This window comes from Sphaerodactylus townsendi, linkage group LG03, assembly GCF_021028975.2.
Source record: "Sphaerodactylus townsendi isolate TG3544 linkage group LG03, MPM_Stown_v2.3, whole genome shotgun sequence".
Classification (NCBI taxonomy): domain Eukaryota; kingdom Metazoa; phylum Chordata; class Lepidosauria; order Squamata; family Sphaerodactylidae; genus Sphaerodactylus; species Sphaerodactylus townsendi.
In genome coordinates, this window is record NC_059427.1 from 114,159,737 (window position 1) to 114,183,014 (window position 23,278).

Genomic DNA, 23,278 nt, shown 5'->3' on the forward strand with positions numbered 1-23,278 from the left:
ACAATTTGTCACTAAAATACCATTATACTGCCCTTACCCGTCACCCCCCAAGAGCTTCTCAAAAGCATTTATGAAAAGTTCCACCTTACAACCTCTCCTGAAAGACATCAACAGAGAACTTTCAGACACAATCAGAACATTCTTCCTGAATGTTCCATAAAGCGGGTGTCTGGGTCCTGGTGCAAGAGATAATTAAGAGGTTACTATCATGACCTAAATTAATAGATAATTTCCTATAAGGAGAGATGGTCTTTCAGGAATGAAGGCTCTAGATGAGGAACATCTTTAAAAGTAAGCACTAGCACCCTGAACTGAACCAGGAAATCAGCAGCCAATGGAAAGATCGTAAAAATCCTGACAGGAGACTAGTAGCAGCATTTGTTCATGGCACTGAGCTGTCAGACAGCAAGCTAAAGCACCCACCTGATTGATGGAATTAGCAGCGCATGATGAGAGACCCGTTCCAAGGGAGGCAAGCAGGAAACACTGCAGGTCAAACGGCACTGGTGCCATTGCAAATCCAGCTGAGGCAGTACTAACAACCAAGGCTGAAACACAAACATGACACTTTAGCATTAATATGCTGACCAAACAAATCATGTCTATTTTTGAAGTTGTAAGCACCAAACATTAGGTCATGCTAGTAAAGGGCAAGCTTTTATTATTTATTTATTTAATTAATTCTATTTGTACGCCGCCTTCCCCGCAAGGGTTCAGAGCAGCTTACAGCAGTAAATAACATATACATTTGATAAAATAAACACTTAAACAACAGAAAGAATAAAAACCATTAAAACAGTTATAATCATTATAATCCAATTAGTCTACTTAAAATACATTTGAATTAAATTAAAATCAACACACAAATCTGGTTATTTGGCTCTATGGTAACTATTCTGGACAAGTAGGAAATATTTCACCGCTGCACATTACAGAGATTCTTTTACCTCTTCCGTCTTCCACTTAAAAGAGAGTCCTATTAGATCACTGAGGGGAAGGGGTAGAACAGTGTTCTAAGATTAGAGGTATGGGGAGAGAAGGATGTAGTCCGGCCCTCCCTCAGACACACCTTCACTACCCTAAGACCAAAACCACTACTGAGGGCCTTGTTTACAAAGGGCTGCTGCACAATGAAAATTGTATGTACAACTCTCTCATTCCCCCTAGCAGTCTTAGAAGTTCTTACCTAGAATGGGAAGTGAGCTATACATTTATTTGTGCCCTAAAATCTAGAAAAGAGAAGAAATCCCAACATTCAACATGTGTTTCAGGGCCAAACAGATTTCTACTCTGTGGAAAAGACTGCCCTGAGATATGAAGAATCACCGCTCCACTGGTGTCATCCATATCTGTTTTCTGTTTCATCAAAGTCTGCCCTGAAAAAAACTCTGGATGCAATAATGGGCTGCAGGAGGGTTATTAAACTGAAGGTTATTTAAGACATGGGTGGATTTGGACCCCCCCTCCCAAAAAATTAGGTTCACAATTTGGGATTGCAACTACATCAATGCCTTCAGACAAAGCCCAAAGTTTTGTCCATGGTGCACAGCAGCACCTTCAGCAAGCATCTGAGTGAGATTACTGCAATGCATTCTGCATGGAGCCACCTTTGAAGAATGCCTGGACATTTTAATTTCAGCTAAAACACTAGCAAAACTATCAACTGGTATAGATGATAAGGAAGACATCTTGCTACTACTGAAATACCTGTGTTAGCTAACTGTTTGCTCTAGGCCAGGGATCTGCAACCTGCAGCTCTCCAGATGTTCAGGGACTACAATTCCCATCAGCCCCTGCCAGCATGGCCAATTGGCCATGCTGGCAGGGCTGATGGGATTTGTAGTCCATGAACATCTGGAGAGCCGTAGGTTGCAGACCCCTGCTTCTAGGCACACTTCAAAAAACCCATTAGTACCTTACTCCATTGGGAAAGAAATGTCTTTAAATTATTTAACAATCTAAATCAAGTGAGCAATATAGTTGAATTGCCTGTGGAAATTTCATTACATCTTTTCACCCATTGGCCACCTGTCACCATTGGCCAAATATTTTCACAATTAGAAATAATAAGGCACTGGGTAAAAAAATCCCCCTCCTCTTATGAGTTGAAAGGATTGCTGAGGTGCAGTCTTAGCTACGCTCATTACTTACATAGATTGATCTGCTAGTATTTCCCAAGAGGGAACTTCTTCTAACAACGTTCCCTCTTAAGTTAGAGGCATGGGTGGATGGAAATGACATGTTAGCATCAGAACAAATCAGTTTTAGGTCAGTTAACTTTGGATCATTGTTTTTTTGCTACAGTACCTTATCAGATATTTCAATGGTATGTTTTGGCAACTGCAGGTAACATCTATTGACTCTTACACTGCTTTTGATCCTACACCGAGATATTATCTGTGGAATAAATTAATGAAACTGAACACAGATAGATGATTGTTAGGTTCCATTATGGACCTTTACACTAACACCACGCTAAAGGTCAGATTAGGGGGCCACGGCCAGCTGTCTAACTCAGAATTTCAAATCCACTTCATTGCAATTTACAGTTGATGTTACACACAGAAAATTGATAATCCAAAACCAGATTTAAATTAAGTTTGACGATTCCAGTTGTCTGTGCAGCTATTAAAGGAAAAGGCCTTAGGCCCACTTCTTATTTTTTTATCCATTGTACAACAGACAAGAAAGCAACTCCTGGTTTGGATTTTCACACCAACGGTTGAATGTTATGTTACTGACCAATGAGAAAAGCCACATGGGCCAACATGTGTACAGTTTTGCTGGCCATTTGGTATTTTCATCAATTGTATATATAACAACATCTAATTTGTATACTCGGTGTTTTATGTGCAATACATGTTCAGATCTTATTTCCAGAACCCTTGTTTTCATCTTCGTTTTGTATGTGTACACTTATTAAATACTTATTTTGATTATAAGGCATTGGATGCCTATATTGCCAATATTGCCAGCATGCAATTTTGATTATAAGGCATTTTGATTATATTGCCAGCATGCAATTTTGATTATAAGGCATTGGATGCCAATAAGTGCCAATATTGCCAGCATGCACTTTGTGAATATCAGTTGAGCTGTGGCCATGTCAAATGGTAAAAGCCAGCCTGGTGTAGTGGCTAAGAGCAGGGGGATTCTAACCTGGAGAACCAGGTTTGATTCCCCACTCCTCCACCTGAGTGGCAGAGGCTTATCTGGTGAACCAGATGTGTTTCTTCACTTCTACATTCCTGCTGGGTGACCTTGGGATAGTCACCGGTTTTTGGAACTCTCTGAGCCCCACCTACCTCGCAAAGACAGATTCCGTATGGGCCAAAAACAGTGGTGTGAAAACAGTGTAAAAGCATTAATAATGGTGTAAAAGGATTTTACACCAGTTTGCACCAGTTTGCAAAGGGCACAAGTGCATGTGCATGGCACTCTCTAATGGATCATCAGCCTTCTGACAGCTAGTGCTACCAGTGGACATCATTCTCAGATGCTTTGTTCCCTATCACTCAACCTGCTGGGAGCCAGCTCTGCTGGAGGGCCCCACTTGTTTACCTGCTGAACAGGAAGGTTCTGTGGCTTCAGGGTTCTGCTGGCTTCAGCAGAGAACTGTCATCATGGCATGCCCAATGGGGTGAGGTTTAGTTGCTAAAGATTAAGCTGGGTAAGAGGCAGAGCAATGATTAACTTCCTATTTCGTTAACTGGCAACCCTCTTCCTGATGAGTGTATTTTACTCTGTACTTTGATTATTAGTAGCCATCCCAAAAGCATCAACAAAAAGGATATGTAAAATTGGACCAATCAAATATATCAAATAAAATTCCAGATGAAATGAGAAGTCAACCAGAGTACAAAAAGGAACACACACATTTATATAGCTACCTGTTTTGCTACTTTTCAACCTGATTTTGTTACCCTGGTACTAAATTTGTCCAAACTTTTACATGTTGGCATCAATCCTATATCCTTCCTCTACACGTTTTTTCCAGGTGCTACAAAAGCAGTCCTCCTTTGTCAGATGTGTTCCTCTCACTAGGCACTTTGCAACTCATTACAAGACAATAATCTGCAGAAGGGTCTACAGAGGAAGTGATCTCCTAGGCAAAGGACAGACTCCACAGAGCCTGAAGTGAAGTGTTCACAGATGAACCCTATGGGATCTAAGCCATTGTATTCTTGGCTACAATACAGGCCAAATTTTAATGTATCTGAGGAAGAAAAGTTCCTCTAAAATACAAATCAATTTGTAGAGGCAGAAGTCACTGGCCTGGATTTCACCTCTACTTCTGTGGGAGCTTAACATAAGCCCCTCAAATCCTGTTCCTGCCCATGTCCCACAGAAACAGAATTGGGGGTGACGTATTTCAGCTAAGTAGGAAAATCACATCAGGAATTCCTTGTACCTCAAAGTGCTAGTCAGGGTCCAACAAACTGTGTAACACCCAAAGTCTGAAAACGCTTGTTCATGTGAGAGGGGATGTTTCTTCTAAGCAGACTCACTTATCTGTTTCTTTATACTGACCTCATACCAGCCCCACTCCTTTCCCCCAATTCGCAGCAACAACAACTCAACTTTGAATATGAAATACTGGAAAATAATTTTTTATTAGTTTGAAAAGGAATTCCCTGAAATGAATAATTTCTAATACTTGGGGGGGTTAGTTTTTCTACCTCATGAACATATCTCTCTCTCTCTCTCTCTCTCTCTGTGGTGAAGTAAATGTTCTCCAGTTGTCCGTAAGGGTGGTATTTATTTATTTACTTCATATGCCAGCTTTCTCCCCAGTGAAGAGCCAAAGTAACTTACATCCTTCTCCGTTATGCTCACAACAATCCTATGAGATAGGTTAGGCTGAAAGGATGTGACTGTCCCAAGGGTGCACAGAGACTTTCCACGGTTCAAGCAGGGATTTAACCTGGATCTCCCATAAACTAGTCCAATACTATACAGAGCATGCTTGTATTATATATTGTATTATATAGGCCAGTGATGGCGAACCTATGGAACGGGTGCCAGAGGTGGCACTCGGAGCCCTCTCTGTGGGCACACGCACACAGCATTCGTCATGTGGGGGCAGAAAATCACACACACCACACACACACATCTAGGCTGGCCTGGGCCACTAAGCATGATATGAACGGATTTGTCTGGCGGGCCTGGTGTCGATGCTCCGGGTGGCTGCTGCCTGAGGTGGGGGGGCCGCAGAGGAGGCAGAGATGCTAGAGAGGCACAGAGCAGTGCGCATGGGACTTGCTGGAGGCTAGAGCACGCTGCCCCCTGCTTGAGGGGGTGGGGCGGAGGAAGAGGGAGCCAACCGGTTTTTTCTAAACTAAAACCTCAGCAGTCAGGTTAAATTGCCAGGTTGGCACTTTGTGATAAATAAGTAGGGTTTGGGTTGCAATTTGGGCACTCGGTCTCGAAAAGGTTCTCCACCACTGATACAGGCAGTATTATATAAGGGTTGTATTATATGGGCAGCAGTTAAGCACCCAAGTAGTTAAAAACAGCATATTTCTAGCACTCATTTGTACCACAGGTGCTTGTTTTACAGGAGAAAATGTAAGTGGTATGACTCGGATAACATGGTTTTGTAATGTGAAGATGAAATAGCCTAAATATCCTAAAAGGACAAAGTAGGGAGCTTCTTCTCTATGCACAGTGCTAGAAAGGGAAAAAGGGAAAAAAGAGAGAAAGAGAAAGGAAAAAAAAGAAAGCAATGAAATTTACCCCGAGGAGATCTTCAGGATTGCTGGACTTCCATTACCAATAGCAAATGACTTCTTACACATTCTTCAAGAAGTTTTAATTAAACTTATCACAGAGAAAACTGAACATTCATTTATTACAACAGAACACCAGCTCATTTACAGAAGGGAGAGGAGGAGCAGTGTTTATATCATTATCAGTACAAGGACCCTCAAGGAACTTCTAACGCACAGCGACTACTGTTCCAATTAAAGCCTCCATTGATTTCTCCAGATTAATTCCATCAAATCACTTCTTTGTGATTGATCAAGGTGTCATCAAAAGTAGTTGTAAGCCATTCTCATTTACGCAACAGGACTAGATATGTTCTCTATATATGCCCAGTGTTTCACGTTCCAAGGTTTATATAAGTTCATCACTGTGTTCAAAAAATGACATGGTCCTTCCTAATGAACTTCACAAATATTTATGTAACGTTCTAATCTCAAACTAATGTATAACTTTTCAATGCCCTTAATATAACGTAAAGCCCAGTTTTCAAATACCATTTTTTAAACAGTTACAACAATTTTTATATAAACTTCTTTCACAGCTGCCATTCTAAAACTACGGAAGAAGCAAAAAAAAGCATATTTTACTCAAAGCTGGTTAGAAATGTGATCACATTACTGCAAGTTTTATGATATCCCCAAGGAAAGTCAGCATTCTTCTACAGCACTTCCACCAATGCTTCTCTCATTACATTCTCACACTTGGTTCATTGAAATACTAAATATAAGCATAATGTTAGTGGTAGAAGACTCACCAACCTGTTTACTTAGTAAACCTAGATTTGTTTGGAGTAGTTTATATGTACATTTCATTAGAGGTTACAGTGTGAACATTAAAAGAAGGCCACGCTCTGAAAGCATTCTTGCATTTAACAGTAATTTGAAACAAATGTCAGTTGACAATTCCTCCAGAAACTAAAAGAAATCCTCAAAATAAGGCAGATGGTGATTCTATGTGTCCCATCCACAGGCCAAGGTGCCAGGATGCAGCACCCCTACTGCACTGCCCCGCTGCGTTCATAGGATTTTTGGGCACAGGGAAGCTGGAAAAACAAAAAAACCTCCCTGGCCAGATGAAAGCCCTTCATGGGGCCGACTGGACTTTCACGAACCTTTAGGATGGCCATGACATCTGCAGTGTGAAAGTCCAGGTGGGAGCCGACCACAGCCGGCTGCACCGCCAGGAATGCCCTGACCTGCCCTCCCCTGTACTGGCATTCGATTGGATGCCAATACAACCTGGAATGGCCAACCTCCCTTCCATGTCAAGTGCCACCAAAGTCTGTGGTGCTTGTCCACCTTCCAGTTTGCCAAATGCACTTGCAGGGTGGGCAAAAGTGCCAGTACAAGCTCATGCCAGTTCCACTGAACTGTCCCCCCCCCCTTTTGATGGGACTGTATGTTAATCACTGAAGACTGTGAACTGGTTATTATTTGGTTCTCTTTCTAACAAGAAAAAAAATTAATCACAACATCGAGTACATTACCTAACCAGAATTTGCAAAGTCAATGCCATGTGCACTAGAATGCCTGCTGCATTCAATAACTACCTTAATATGGAATTAGGTGAAGTGACCCAATTGAGCAAGGATCATAATGCTTCCTTATTCCCTTTCCTGATCAAAGAAAGTTGATTCCTGGGATTAAAAGAAACGTGAGTCAGGGTGATCACCCTGAAGAAGGAAAGAAGTTCCTTCTTCCTCTGTCATTGGAGGAGCAGTGATGACAAAAGGGGGAGGACAGGGCATGCAATCCCTTTCCCCCTTTTTAGTGCAGCCTTTCAAACCTGCATAGTTAGCCCTCAAGAGTCTGGCAACTTGGGGGATCAAGTTTCCTGGATCAGAAAGGACTGTGGATCAGGGGAACAAGTGAAATATGCTCATTGATCAGACCCTTGGTGATAGATCACTGGTTCCCTACACTCTCAATAAGGGAACCAGTTATTTAAAAAGAGACTAACGCTAGCAGGGCTAGAAAATTTAATAACTTGTAGTATCAGTGATTATAGTACATTAAGTAAATATTTCAGCAATGAAGAAAACAAAATTCTACTTAGTAGGGCTCAGAATACTATATTCCAAAAAGACATGACAATTTCAGAATAGCTACATTTTCACTGTTCACTTGTTACATAAGCTCAGTTTGCCCTTGAATGGCAAATGGTTACCATATGCAATTCCTACCATTTTAAAAGTATTTTTTCATGAGCATTTTTCCTTCTATTATTCAAAACCCCTGGGTCCCATGGGGGGTAGGCGGTGCACAGCCATGCCGGTGGATTCACCCTCATCGGAGCACCTACTCCAGTGGAGGGGTGATTCTGTCAGTGTGCGGTGGCCATTAGTCCCCCAGCACTGTGATGCAGCACCATATGCAGTGCCACCATCCCAGCACTCTTGCCATCCATGGTGTAGTCGGGGCGGGTCAGGGGCATGGTTGGGAAGGAGCCAACTTTAGCCAGCTCTTTCCCAGCCATTCATAGTGTTACAACTGCAGACTGGACCTCTGTCTTAATCTGTCCTTTTGGTCAGCATAAGTCTACTGAGCCCCACAGGGAGTTCTTGGAGATGAGGAAGATTTTTCACTTTTCAAACCTACCCACTCCAACAGGAGGCCTCTTTGGATGTGGAGATCGAGAACAGCTGCACCTGGCTCTTGGATGGGGCTGTCCACTATTATCCTGACATGTATTTACAAAATCACTTAATACCAGCCAGCATCACTACTTTGGATTTGTTTTTAAAATCAAGGTTAAAGCACCCTGATCCAGACCAGCATGTGTTATTTGCTGGATCCCATTGTGTCCTTTGAGTTAGCTTTTCTGGAAAGTGTTCCATGTACTTGATGCTTGCTAAAGAAACTGCCTAAATCAGGAGGAAAAGTAACTTTCCTTGCTTCACAGTCACTTTATCATGATAGGTCTATTAAATGAAAGCAACAGTTTTAAAAGGGTGATGAGGCAGAAGTATTAATTATTAAGCTATAAACGTTTGACGAATGAAAGGAGGCCTTTGGAGTAACAATGAGACCAAATTCTGCAAAGTTGCTGGTTCACTGTGAATACCTCAATTTTGAAAATGTTTCTCAATTATAAGGTATGAACCTAGGAGTCTACATTTTCCTCACATCAGATCTTTTTCTCTTAAAATATATCTGTTGATATCTGTGAAAAGAAGAGCAACCAATATTGACGACATTAACATTGTACGGAGCCAAAAGGAGAAAAAAATGTATCAGCTTATTTGTAACTCAGAGCAAAATGTTATTGCTACAGTTAAATGCTAGTTTTTGTAAAAGTCACATACAACCACAGCATTCTCATCAAAAATCGCCATATATGTCTGAAAATAAAATTGGAAAAACTTCATATCAGTTGCATACCAAATGATAAACTTTATTTGCAATGTTGCAGCAGCTAGTGTGGTATTGCTGTTTAGACTGATGAATTAAAAACAAGAGACCCACAATTGAATACCCACTCACTATAAAACACACTGGCAATTCAATCCTAAGCGAAATTACACACTGTAAGTCCACAGGGTTGTTGGGAAGACAGGACAGAATAGAGAAGATGATAATACCAGGTATGTTGCCTTGGGCTACTTGGAAGAAAGGTGACAATAAATAAAAATGTAAGCTGAAAACCAAATGCATAGTTCGAGCTCAGACACAGTTTAGTTAGTATCACAACCCCCAACAGACCTATTTATTTAGAAGTAGTGCACTATATACAATGAAAAATAGAGAGAAATCTGATACAAATGTTAGGCTGTGGGTGAATGAACTACTTGACTTCTTAAAAAGTGGCCAGATTACGTACAGTAACATTTGTTAGGCTGCTTAAACACAACAAAAAAGTGGGGCATAAACTAGGCAAGATGCCAAGATCCAGCTGTTCACAATACTGTGGAAGAAGAGGAAACAAGAGAATCTTCCATACCTCAGTACTGGATAACTCTCCAGTTAAACTCTCTCGCTAATAATTTTTCAGAAGCTATCCAAACATGATTCTCTCTTACATATGAAGGATGGTATTCTAAGCAACAGTAATAGTCTGCCTTGCCAAGATTTAGTAGGCACATATTTTATACAAACTTTAAATTAAAGGGCACCAGTAGAAACCAAAAATAAGAACATAAGAAAGAGCCTGCTGGATCAGACCACAGTCCATCTAGTCCAGCACTCTGCTACTCGCAGTGGCCCACCAGATGCCTTTGGGAGCTCACATGTAGACTGTGAAAGCAATGGCCTTCTGCAGCTGCTGTTGCTCCTGAGCACCTGGCAAGGCAAAAATGTTGGGGCTGTCTCTTTAAAAGTCCTTCTTGGCCTTGGCCCCTCTGATTTGCAAGGCTGTCTTTCTCCGCCATGACAACTTCATTCATATCAGCAGGTGCCAGTCTGCAAATGGGCAAAATCAAAAACTACCCACCCACGTTCTTGCTCCACTGTAACTCTCACCTTGTGGAATGGCTTGCCAAAGGAGGTCAGGAAAGCTCCCTCTCTCCTGGCTTTCTGCAAACGATGCAAAACTGAACAGTTCAAAAAGGCTTTTCTGCATAGGCAGGGTTGCACTGCACAAAATAGTTCACCACCTTAGAGATTGTGGACAATACTGCCTCAAAGGGCTTATGCAGAACCCTATTATGTAATTTCTGTGTCAATTAATGTGTCATGCTAACACTTACGCTACACTTCAGTTCTTTCTGTTGGTTCCATACTTTTAAAATCCTAATGCATGGTTACTAAATAATCCATTTTGTTGATTCTACTGACTCACTATGTGTAATTCACCTTGGGGCCCCAAGATGAAGGCAGACTATGGCTAACATTGAAAAAATAAATAAAAAATAAATAAATTTGGATTTTTAAAAAGCTACAACACAATGATTTTTCTAATAGAACATCCAAGCCTGAAACTGTGAGAGTCAGTAACGATTCTAAAGCTGTGATCCCGTGGACATTTACATTAGTCAGCCTCACTGGACTAAGTGGCCCTTATTTCTGAGTAAGCATGCACAGCTTGGGGACGCACAAATAAGGCCAGAAAGTAAAGTAAAGCGCTTGACATCACAAATAGAACAGACCTGTCAAAGAGCAAAATATGCTCCATAGAAGATTTTTTTAAACTCAACAATAATACCTGTGAGTTTGATTTTGGATAGACGTGCCAAAATTCCTGGTAATTCATCCAGGTTTAGTTTCATCTCTTTCCATTGTTTCTCTTTCTTTGATGAAGTTCCTACTACAGTTTCTAAGTCACCAGCGACTGCAGTCGACTCAAGGCCTTCATTTATCTCCAGTTTCTCAGAAGGAGGCGGCACAAGAGGTGACACAGGCCTCACTTCGCGGACAACCGATTTTTCCAGGGCCAAGTGCTCTCCTTCAGGGAAAGGTGATGCAGACGATTTTGGCTTCAATTTTGATTGCTGACAGAGTGTTCTATTATTCTGTGCTACATACTGAAAGCAAGAAACATATTATTTAAAAACAAGTAGTACCATTTAAAGACATTTAAGTTACTTCTATGCACCAGAATGATTTCCTGTGACAGTCCAAATGAACTGAACAGAAGCTAGACTACAGTTTTATTTCCACAGATGAATTTTCCCCAATCTATTTCCCTACTGACTCCTCTGCCAAAAAGACATTGTTATCTCTTGAAAGGATAGTTGCCTACTAATATTAAGCAAGAATATTAAGAAAGGTTCATTTTTGAAAAATACTATTCCATAAGGTTCTATTGTAGGTAATTAATGTTTGAAACATAATGAAGCATTAAAACACAAGTGCAAATATTTAATCAACTCAGAAAGCCTTCTTGGTCAATCTGAGGCCAAAGTCAGACATTCAATTAGCCATATAGGTAGTATGAAGATAATACTATGCTGTAAGCCACTGATGCGAGCAGTTTCTTGTAAGCCTCAGTGATTTTAACCGTCTGCTTGAAATGGATCTATCTCATAGGCTGAGTGATTAAAGCAAACAAATTGATTAGACTAAGGTCCATTCAATCCAACCATTTGTTTCCAATAGGGACACTGAGATGCCTCTGCGAACATTACAAAAGAAAAGCTGTTCCCTATATTTACTTCCAGTATCAGTATGATACTTGCTCTAAACTTGAAGGTTCATATCTGGCCCATGAATAGGGCCCTCACATCTATGTGGATGGTTCTAAACAGCCAGCAATGGGATTGCGTGAATATACAAAGATGAGACTGTGACATTACAAGAAAATCTTGGGAGTTGTACACACCTGCTGCCTGCTAGCCATGGATAAGCAGTTTACTTGGCTAGGGGAGAGTGATTTTTGATGATTTCACCCTTCCTATTACAAACCTCATTTTGTCCTAGCTATACTGCCTGTGAGGGTCCCTATGTCCTCGATAAGGGGCACACAGGAACAGAACTTAGGGACAACTCATAAGACTGTGGGGGGGGGGGGAGTTCCACAAATTATCTGAGGCCACAATTTGTTGAATGCAACTATGGTTTGGAAAGTATAGTCGTCCAGTAACAATAGTATTGAGATTAGTAATCATTTATGACTTTATGTCCTAAACTGCTTCTTAAAGATTTGTCACCATAAAAAGATTCCACCACAATAAATCTTTTAAGGTTCCACAAGGCTGTTACCTTGTTGTACATTCAACCTCAACGTAACATTGCTCCATGCTTCTATAACATGTCCATGTTTTTGCAACTTTAGCATCCCTTTCACATTAAATATTATCAGGTGATACTTCATGTAAATAGCTCAACCCCATTCATTCAAATATCTCCAGCACAAGGTACAAGAAATAATACGGTTTATCATCTTGTGATCTTTGTAGTTGGAAACACTCCTATTCTCTGACCTGTAATAACTTCTATTGAGAATAAAGTACTAAATACATAAAGCTAAATAAATACATATGGTCTGCTCCTACTAGCCTAAATGGAAAAGCTGTGAGCACAGGATCTTCATGCGCATACCAGAACAGATAAAGAACTTTATCTGGGGAGACAAATTAAAACAGTGCAAGGCACCAGAAGAAGAATACTTCCCCGGTGCTTATTCAAACAACTTTACAGTAAAGGTAACTGTGAGGGAAACAAATGTTTCATCTCTTGGTGAAAGGTAATAGCATTTCATTAGCTTACTGTTCGCTTGAGGGAGTTTAACTGTTGAAATGTGACTCCTCTTGTTTTGGTGATCTTAAATAAACATGCAAATTTGCATGGCATTTGCTGCATGACTTTTTCTTCTGAACTTGCTGGATAAAATATCCTACAAAAGAGAAAAAAATAAGGGCTAAATTTATATTCAGTGAGGAAGAAAAGTAAACCTAGTATTGACAAGTATTAGATGCACAGCAAGCAAAAGCATAGAAAAATAAGGGAGAAATGATGTTTGCAAAATTTTACAGGATGTTGTTCAAGGTTTTCTTCCAAACAACCCATCAGGCTAATCTCTTCCACTGTTGCTACTGCCATTGGCTATAAAACTGTTTATAACTAGATGAACAGCAACAAGATGGCATATTTACTTAAAAGTAGGTATTGCCCATAAAAATAGCATGAGAGTTTAACATTCAGATCAGAAGGGGCTTTTTAACACCAGCTGCAGCGTGTGTGTTTATTACTGATCTTAAAAACTACTAGCTATGATAAAAGACAACCATAAAACTTCATTTTTAATTGTCACAGTAAAACTCTCATGACAATAAAGGAAAACGCTGAAGCAATATTTATGAGTCTGGTGTACGTGCTTCAGTTCCTCAAGTCAATATACCACATGTATAGAGCACTCACTAAAAAGTGGTTTTTGTGTCTGGAACATAGTGTTTCATTTAACAGGCACTTTTCATATCACAGACTAACAGTGCAATCCTAAACACAGTTATATCTGTGTAAGAGACCACTGGACTTCAAAAAGTTGATGCAACGATGCTTAGGACTGCATACTAAATTACTCAGAAAAAAACATATTTAGTGCTATGCTTTACTAATTTTTATACAAGACATGTATTTCACTGAGAGAACACAAGTATTTATCTAAAGTATTAATATATTTATTTATTTATTTTTATTTATTTATTAAACTTTTATGCCGCCCCATCCTCTAGGGGCTCTGGGCGGTGTACAGCATAAAACATGGTAAAACAAGTCACTAAAATCTTTAAAACAGCGGTAACAAACATTAATAGTAATCCATAAATTAGCTTAAAACTCCTTGAAACAGCAAACCTGTAATACATAATAAAAGGCGTCCGACCCCAATTTAAAACCTACCCCCATGAGGGGGGATGGCAGGACCCCTCAATATGAGGGGACCCTGATGTAACTGCCCTAGGGGCAGGGCAGTAAGGACCATATCAGCAGCTGGACACTCAAAGGCCGATTGGAACAACACAGTCTTACAGGCCCTGGAGTTGGAACATATGGGGTGATGCGGTCCGAAGGGTCCCAGGCAGCATAAAGCCTTAAAGGTCAAAACCCACACCTTGAAGATGATTGAATTCAACGGGGAGCCAATGCAGCTGTCGCAACACAGGCTGGATGTGTTCTCTGAAGAAGCGCCTCCTGTGAGCAGGCGTGCTGCGCATGTTGGACCAGTTTTAACTTCGGTCCAGCCTGGCGGTTACAATGATCCAGCCTGGGTGACCGTTGCATGGATCACAGTGGCGAATCCGGCCTGGGAGAGGAGGAGCCAACGCCCGGGCCTGCAAGCGAAGATGGAAAAATGCAGTCCGGGTTGTATGGGCCACCTGGGTCTCCATTGAGAGAGACGAATCCAGGTGGACCCCCAGACTGCGAACAGAGGAAATCCCTAACCTCACCCCTGCGGTCTAGCCAGAGGATCTCCGTCTTCGATGGATTCAGTTGCAACCTGCTCTGCTGCAACCAACCAGCTACAGCTCCCCTCCATCAACAGAATGAGCTGAGTGTCATCAGCATATTGATGACAGATCAGCCCAAAGCTCCGCACCAACTGAGCAAGTGGTTGCATATAGATGTTAAATAATAGCGGGGATACTCCCTGCGGTACTCCGCACTGAAGCGGGCACCTCCGGGAGGCAATCCACTGTCGACCATATCAAGCCTGCGGTAAGATCTAACAAAACCAGCAGCGCCGATCCGCCCAGGTCCGAGGTGCATACGGAGGCGTGTCTGTGATGGCGACAAGAGCGGTCTCCGTCCATGCCGGAAGGCGGACTGGAAGGGTCGAAAGCCAATCGTCATCCAGGAAACCCTGAAGCTGCTCCAGCACCACTCTCTCAATTACCTTCCCAGAAGCGAAGAATTCAGGGCGGGAAACATTGGTGGCCAGATCCTGGATCTAGCGATGGGTCTTTTCTGGTGGTAGGACTGCCTCCTTCAACCCATCCGGAAAGACCCCTTGCTCAAGGGAGCCATTGATGATGTTCAACAGATGGGGTCGTAGCTCCGTGACTTTATAAGCCAGGAGGGGCACGGATCCAGAGGACAGGTAGTAGGTCTAACAGCAGCCAAGGCCCTGTCAGCAGCGGCGAAGCGGCAAGGGGCCTCCAGTTCACTAATTGTAGATAGCGTGGCGGGAAGGTCCGGTAGAAACGATGACTTTATCTGCAAAAAAGCTCATGAATGCCTCACAGCTACTAGCCAATCGATGATTTGTAGACCCTTCCGATAAGGAGGTCAAAGACCGAATTATACGAAATAATTGCGCCGGGCAGGAGCTAGCAGGTATAAGAGGAGGAGAAAGCCCTCTTGGCCTCCTTAGATTTGCCATCTCGCAAACCTTCATAAGCGTCCCTATAAGATGTTGGCGCAAGCGTCGCGAATTTCCGCCCTCGCTCTAGTCGTCTAAGCATCCGTTTCATATGGCGCAGCTCCTCGGTATACCAAGGAGCCTGCCGAACACGGGGGCGAAGAGGACACCGGGGAGCAACAATCTCGATGGCATCGGAGAGCCGGGAGTTCCAGTCCTCCACCTGCTCATAGAGTGTGCCGGCGGATCCATAAGTCTCCGCGGGCGGGCATAAATCAGCCCCTCGCCTAGACGGGTTTGGCGAGATATTAATTAATATCTATACTGGAATTGGGGGGGGGGAGTTGATTCTGGTTACAGACTAACTTTAAACACAATACTTTTTAAAAGATAAGAGGCATCCAAAGAAAAACTGCCTTATAATACTTTTCCAGCATCTCCTACTTATTTCAATTGCCCCTTTCCTAATCCTGTTTTAACCACTGCAACTACAAAATAATTTATAGATTTCAAGTCAACTCTCTCCACTCATCTGCTCATTCACTCATTGATCATAGCCCTCCTACAGGCAGTTTAACTGACTTTTAAACAAAATTAGCCCCCCAGTATAAAGAATGGCCCTGAACTCTGGGAGGAAGCAGAAAAGGAGCAGGCAGAAAGCAAAAGGTAAACTGTGCAAGGGGGGGGGCATTCTTAAGATCAAATTTAATTGTGAGCCTTTTTGGAGGGTTTGTGTGTTTGCTTTTTGAGGGCTTGGGAAGGCTTGTGTGTGTGAGAGGATTTTTCTTTGTCCTGGCTGTGTGCTTGCCTCAGGCTTCTCAGAGGTGGGGTTTCTGGGGAGACAGCACTTCTATTTAACTGCCATTCAGCTGTCTTCAGCACTCTCATCGAGGTAGTGGTGTACACCAGATGGCACGTGCCAAGTGGTACGTGCAGGGATTTTTTTCATCAGTAAACAGCAATCTTGGAGGAGAGGAGGCGAGTTAAGAGTCTGGACACGGGGCAGAGGCTCCAGACACTAGGTCTCATTCCCTAGAGCTCAGTGGACAAGTTCTTGGTTAAATAGGCAAGACTTTTTGAAGGACATATGATTGAAGACTACCAAATATGGATAATCAGGGATTTGCTGCAATCACCTGCAATAGCTGTGGAATGTTTTTCGTTTGTGGAGTGTTTGCTGGGTCATGTGGGTATTTACACCTGCAGCAAGTGTAAGCTGGCTGCTCTTTTGGAAGAGAAGGATCAGCAGCCAGAGACGCAAGTATCTACACTTCAGAACGCTAAGAAAAATGAAGATTTTCTGGACAGAATGGAGCAGACAGTAATTGGCATGGAACCCACAGGAGGATCACTCTGAGGAGGTCAGCAGCTGTCCAACACTGAAGGTGGGCAATTGGAGGAATGTGACTCAAAGAAATAGAGGGACCAGGGAGCATTCTGTGAGTTTGAATCTACAAAACAGATTAGACGTTCTCTCCCTTGTCTGTGAGATTAAGGAACAGCTCCAGGATCAACCGTGTCAGAAAATGTTAAGGTGTCAGAAGTCTCAGCCCATGAAATGGTACTTGCAAAACCCCAGAAAAGATTTGTGGTGGTGGTAGGAGATTTCTTGTTGAGGGGAACAGAAACAGTCATTTGCAGACCTGGCAAGATGTCTCGAGAGGTGTGCTGTCTCCCTGGGACAAAAATCCAAGATGTCACAGAGAGACTGAGAAGAATTGTCAAGTCCACTGATTGTTACCCCTTCCTTTTGATCCATGTGGCAACAAATAACACTGTAAGATGTAGCTTTTGGGACACCAGAAGGGATTTTGAGGCTCTGGGAAGGGAATTGAAAGATCTGGATGCACAGGGTGGTCATTTCATCTCTACTCCCTGTTGAAGGACATGGCCCAGGCAGGGAAAGAAGAATAGTAGAGGTGAACAACTGGCTTTGCAAGTGATGCAGGAACATTTTGGTTTCTTGGACCATGGTCTGCAGTTTCATGAAGAGGGACTACAGGCAAGAGATGGGTTGCACCTCACACCTGTAGGAAGGAACAAACCTTATAAGAAGGGCTTTAAACTGAGTTACGTGGGAAAGGGAGACAGTAATGGGCAGGAGTTCATCAAGAGCTGGAGATTATAGTCCAAAGGTTATGGAGAGAACTGAATAAATAGTTCATGAACCCACCAGCGTGAAGGATAAAATCTTAAATAAGCAGCCGGAGGGCATGAACCATGGCCTTCGATGACTCTACACTAATGTACAGAGCTATGAAAAATAAGATTCACTTGAACTCTTAACACGGCTTAGTGAACATGATATAATAGGCATAACTGAAACCTGGTGGGACGAGTCTCATGACTGGAATGTAATAACTGCATGGTATAACCTATTTCAAAGAAAAGAGGAGTAGCAGCATTATACATCAGGGATGATTACAGCTGTGAGCAGGTCCATGCCTTAAATCCTGTTGACAGTATCTGGGTAAAAATTAACAGAGAGAATAACAGCAGTGACATCCTTGTGGGGGTCTATTACAGACCCCTAAGCAAGACTGAAGTGTTGGATGATGCCTTCTCGGAACAGATGACCAAACTTTCAGAAAGGAAAGAACTAGTTGTAATGGGAGATTTCAAACATCCTGATATTTCTTGGGAGTCAAGCTCTGCCAAGACTATCAGGTTCAACGAATTTCTCACTTGCCTTGCAGGCAATTTCATGGTTCATAAGGTGGAAGAAGCAACAAGGTGAATGGCTATTATGAATCTGCTTCTAACCAATAATGATGACCTGATTAGTGGAGTGGAAGTGGTAGGATCCTTAGGTGGAGTGATCATGTTCTCCTGGAGTTTGTTATACAATGGAAAGGGGGATACTAAGTGTAGTCAGACACACATCCTAGACTTTAAGAAAGCAGAATTCAGTAAGCTTAGGAATCTACCGGGTGTGATCCCATGGTTAAAAATACTAAAAGAGAAGGGAGTGCAGGATGGATGGGAATTTCTTAAAAATGAGATCTTGAAGAAACAATTTGAAACAGTTCTAATGAGGAGGAAAAATGGGAGGTGTCAAAGGAAACCAGGATGGCTGTCTGAAAGAACTTTCAATCGAGCTAAGATTTAAAAATGACATGTCTGAGAAATGGAAAAGAGGGGAAATCACGAAAGAGGAATTCAAACAAATAGTGAGAATGTGTAGGGAGAAAGTCAAAAAACCTAAAGTTCACAATGAGCATAGGCTTGCCAGAAAGATTAACAACAACAAAAAAGGCTTTTTTGGTTATGTCCGCAGCAGAAGGAAGAAAAAAGATACGACAGAGTCACTGAATGGAGAAGATACGAGGAAAGATTATGGAGCAGATCATTAGACTGTGTTCAGTTCTGGGCATGGCAATTTAAGAAGGATACTGACAAGGAGGGCAGCCAAAATGGTAAAAGGTCTGGAATCCATTCCCTATGAAGAGAGACTTGGGGAGCTGGGGATGTTTAGTCTGGAGAAGCGAAGGTTAAGGGGAGAACATGATAGCTATGTGTAAATATTTGAAGGGATGTCATGGACATGCCAGATGGCCATCTGTCAAGGGTGGTTTGATTGTCTGTTCCTGCATGGCAGGGGGTTGAACTTGATGGCCCTTGTGGTCTCTTCCAACTCTATGATTCTACATGATAGAATAATAGCTTTAACAAAGAAATGAAAGGTCATTTGCTGTGTACTGTGGTTTGGACGAATGCTATTCTCTTGCAAGGCAGAAAACTAGTGTCGAACAGCCTGATTATATTGATTTAAATGGGCCTTGTTCATCTAGTTCTGCACAGGGTCGGGTTATAAATGCTTTCTGAATTGTCCTTCAAAACATACACATATTATTCTTGCTTCTCAAAGGAAAACAGGAAAAACTGATTTCTGCAAATGGAAGGATTCCCACTTACCACATCTTTCCCCTCTCAATGTAGCAGCAATGCACCACTCAATCAACGGCTAAGTCACTTCAGTTAACCCTTTGCCATACTGCAAGGGCAGAGCTTTTTTTTCTTGGCAGTCTCAGCAAAAGCTCAGGTTTACATACTCGTCGCTTCCCATTACTGGAAACAACTTATATTACTCCCAGGACCCATCATTCCACTCTGGGGGTTATCATTCCCATCCCAGAGCACTAGTTCCAGTCTCAGGAGCTGCCATTCTTGTTCCAGTTCAATTCATCTGGGCCAAGGAACACTCATTTCACTCTTGGAGTTGTCCCATTCCCAGAACACTTCTGCTACCCCCAGGGACCATCATTCCACTTTAAGGACACTCATTCCAGGCCTAAATTAGTCCATCTGGGCCTAGGGACCATAATTTCACTATGGAGACTATCGCTTTACCCTTAAGGGAGATTTGTCATAGGTCTACATTTTTCTTACAACTTTTGTGTTCTGAAATGCATTTCAATGGAGCCTATGCAAGGTCAATTGGCATTCCAGGTTCCCATGATATCCAATGGACCTTCAAGCATCTCCCATTGTTCCCAAAGGGCATTCATTTTAAAACATCCCTTGTGCAAACTTTTCCTGTTAAATAATGCCACCGATTTTATATTACCACTTCATACTACTGTTACTCCCCAACCCAGAACATCTGTATTCTTTTCTAAGTGCTTCCTCAAACCCCACTTCTGCAAACATCCCCTAATGAAAATCAAGCTTAAGCATGTAAAACGAAACACATATTTCTCCCAGTTTACTGCTGTCCTCTCCTAGATGTACGTTAGATTGATCATTTCTCACAGGGCTGGGACCTAAAGCTTCCCACTCCGTGTAAAGCATTATGCAGATTAATGTTTACCTATCAACAATAGCACCGTTATTAAACAGCAGCATGGAAAAATTCACCAATTAAGCATAAATAATAACGGTAAGCGAAGGAAGCGCTCTTCTCTCACCACGCCTCGTTTACAAGTTTCCAGAAGTCTCAAAATTAAAAACAAAACAAAACACGGCGAACAAGGAGCGCGCGTGCGAAGAAGACTTTCCAATCAGCGATCATTTAAACCACCAACTTTCCCCGGGGCGTGACCCTCAACGACAGCAACTCATCAGCAAGGAGAGCTGCAGCGCTACAAGCTCCCCATTTGCCGCTCAGCAGCTCAGGCCACCCTCCGAGAGAACAAGGCCAGCGATTTATGCCGGTACCTGCGAAAGTCCAAGACGGCCGGACAGCATGAGGACCCGCTATCCGGAGCAAGCCCTGTCCTTCATTTCACTCAGCCTGGATGCTTGGGCGCCGCCATCTTGCCCGGCTTGACCTCCGTGCCGCACTCCACTTTGCTTCCGGAGCGCAAGGCGGGACTTCCTGAACAAGCGAAAGAAACCGCTGTAAGGGCTCGTCGTGCAGAGAGGCAGTTAGTGGAGGTGTTTGTCGGATAAGTGTGATTGTGTTCAGGGGTGGGTGAGCTAACATGAAGTATACTAAATTTTTTTGCAGAAACGCTGTTGCATCTATGGCGGACTCATTTCGAGGAAGAGAATACGTGTATTATTACTCCACGTGTCTTTTGAGGTTCCACCTCTGTTGCAGCTCTCAAAGGCACTAAACTAAAGCCTGATGGAGGGGAAGAGTGCAGAGCAATCTTGTGCTCGGTTGATGGTCGAAGTGCAAGAGCGGATAGTCGCATAGGATTAGCTTTGTCATTTTTACACAGTAGCCAATTCTGTGACTTGCTTGGCAGAAGCTGATGACAGAACAGCAATAATACAGTGTTTGTCTTTTGGGGCAGCTGAGCTGCGGGGTTGGCATCTGCTGGTCTCGAATATGGAGAAGGGGAAATCGTTGTGGTTCTGAGAAATACGGACACTAATTGCTCTACCACACCCTTTGCAGTCCCATGGAATTGGTTCTTCTGCCTGCCCGAGCTGATTCTGGGAAAGATTCCAGGCAAAGGGTGTGGTAGAACAATTAGTATGAATGCCAGGAGTCCTATGCAGCAACGCCCATGTAAACCAAACGAAGAAAAATCTAGCCTCCAGTATTGTTGATTAAAAAACAAACTAGTTCTGAACAGAGTAATCCCTCCCCCCCAAAAAAAGTTTTAAAATACTGCTATAGCACATATGAATTGTTAGTGAACTAAGGCTATTTAAAACTAGAGTCCAGTGTTAAGAAAAAATACAAATGTAGATACAGTATTATACATACCTGTGGCACATATGCTTATCCTGCTACTTATAGTAGTTAATAGGAATTATACGCATTCATGCATAATCCAAGTTTCTCCTGCCAAAAGTCAAATAAACTTTCCAAATGACATAAGTAAGACAAGAAATGTGGTTAATTAATACTCTCCTGATTTAGGATGGGCGGAACAAACTGCACATTTTAGATGACAAAGTTCATTTTCCTGTATGATCTGTAGTTAGGTACTGTGCAGGGCAAAAAATACTCATTCCCACCCTGTGCAAAGGAATTTAGTGGAAAGGTGAATCCACCATATACTGACTCGATAGAGCAGTTATATAGAGGAAGTAAAAAAAATCATATTTACATTTTGGTTCTCAGTTGTCTCCTATAGCAGTTCACATCCATCAAAATAGCCTGATCTTGGGGCTCACAGACGAAAAAGCTGTACCAAAGTAGGGAGGTGGAAGGAAAAGACAGAGGGAGGAGACCGAGGCTGAAAATGTCAGAAAGAGAATGTTTATGTCTAGTTGGGACTGAAGCCAGCCTTTCTTTGATTATACTCTTCCGTGGAGAAAGAGGTTGCGGCCTTTTGGTGTTAATAGAAAAAACATTAAATATTTGGGTGAGTCACGCAGCGCATTTGTGGTGGATTGGGAATGAATAAAAATTGTTCTTCATTACTATGTAATATCTAACATTATGTATTCACATAAAAATACTTAAAGCCATGCCCCTGCAAGCTTTACATCTGAGTCTTCTTGCCATGTTTGTTAGGCAGACAACTGTACATCTGGGTCTTCTTGCCATGTTTGTTAGGCAGACAACTGTACAAGCATCCCTGTCCAGAGACACCATGGCCTCTAGACAAGAAACCCTCTACCTCACATCTCATTAACCAGGCTTAGCCAAGGCACATATGAGCAGAAATTATATGACTTGATAAGCTTGCAGGGTGACCACAGTTGCCAGAATTTTATCCCTCTATCCCCTCCCCATAATTAGATATTTTTATCCTACTTTCCTCCACAGACCCAACATGATTTGCAACATCATTGTCCCCTGATCTGTGTTTACAACAGCCCTGCCAAGTACGTTTGCATGACTCACCCAAAATAAACAGGTGAGCTTCCAGGGCACCGTTGGGATTGGAACCTCAGTCCCCCATATCTTATCCCAGCACTCTAACCACTACACAGTGCTGGCATCCTTGGGGGCTGGGGTTATGTCCTTTACAGCCATTGTAGAACCAGTTTGTCTTATGACAGCTGTCATGAGGATTTATTGCCAAACATTTTAAGTCATCTTCATGTTTTTATGGGAGTATAATGTTATCACTGTAAGCAACTGAGTTCTGGATTCAGATCTCCACTCTGCCTTTAAACTTGCTGAGAGTCAGTCATAATTTCACAGCCTTGAACAAATCTCTCCAATCTTGCAGGGTTGAAGGAAGGATCAGTTAGGGAAGGGAGAACCAAGTGCCCAGAAATTCCTTGTGAAAAATGTCCTTTCTATCTTAAAATAAACGTTTAAAAATATGCAAATGCTTGTCTGTCATGACTGTGTCTTTTCACTCACTGGCCAAAACATTGGAGGCCAAGATGAGCAGGCTACATTCAACTCTTGGGTAGGATACTTCTT

The 23,278-nt window shown here is 42.3% G+C and overlaps 1 protein-coding gene across 1 annotated transcript in view; it reads right to left on the reverse strand.

Annotated features, from left to right (window-relative positions):
* LOC125429178 (protoheme IX farnesyltransferase, mitochondrial) overlaps positions 1–20,800 on the reverse strand; it is a 141,358-nt gene extending 120,558 nt beyond the window's left edge. The window contains exons 1-4 of the mRNA XM_048490046.1: positions 20,656–20,800; positions 12,909–13,035; positions 10,906–11,224; positions 424–548 (exon numbers count right to left, since the gene is read on the reverse strand). Of these exons, the coding sequence (XP_048346003.1) occupies positions 424–548; positions 10,906–11,224; positions 12,909–13,001 (537 nt within the window). The 5' untranslated portion in view covers positions 13,002–13,035; positions 20,656–20,800. The remainder of the gene's footprint in view (positions 1–423; positions 549–10,905; positions 11,225–12,908; positions 13,036–20,655) is intronic.
* Positions 20,801–23,278: the final 2,478 nt, after the last annotated feature.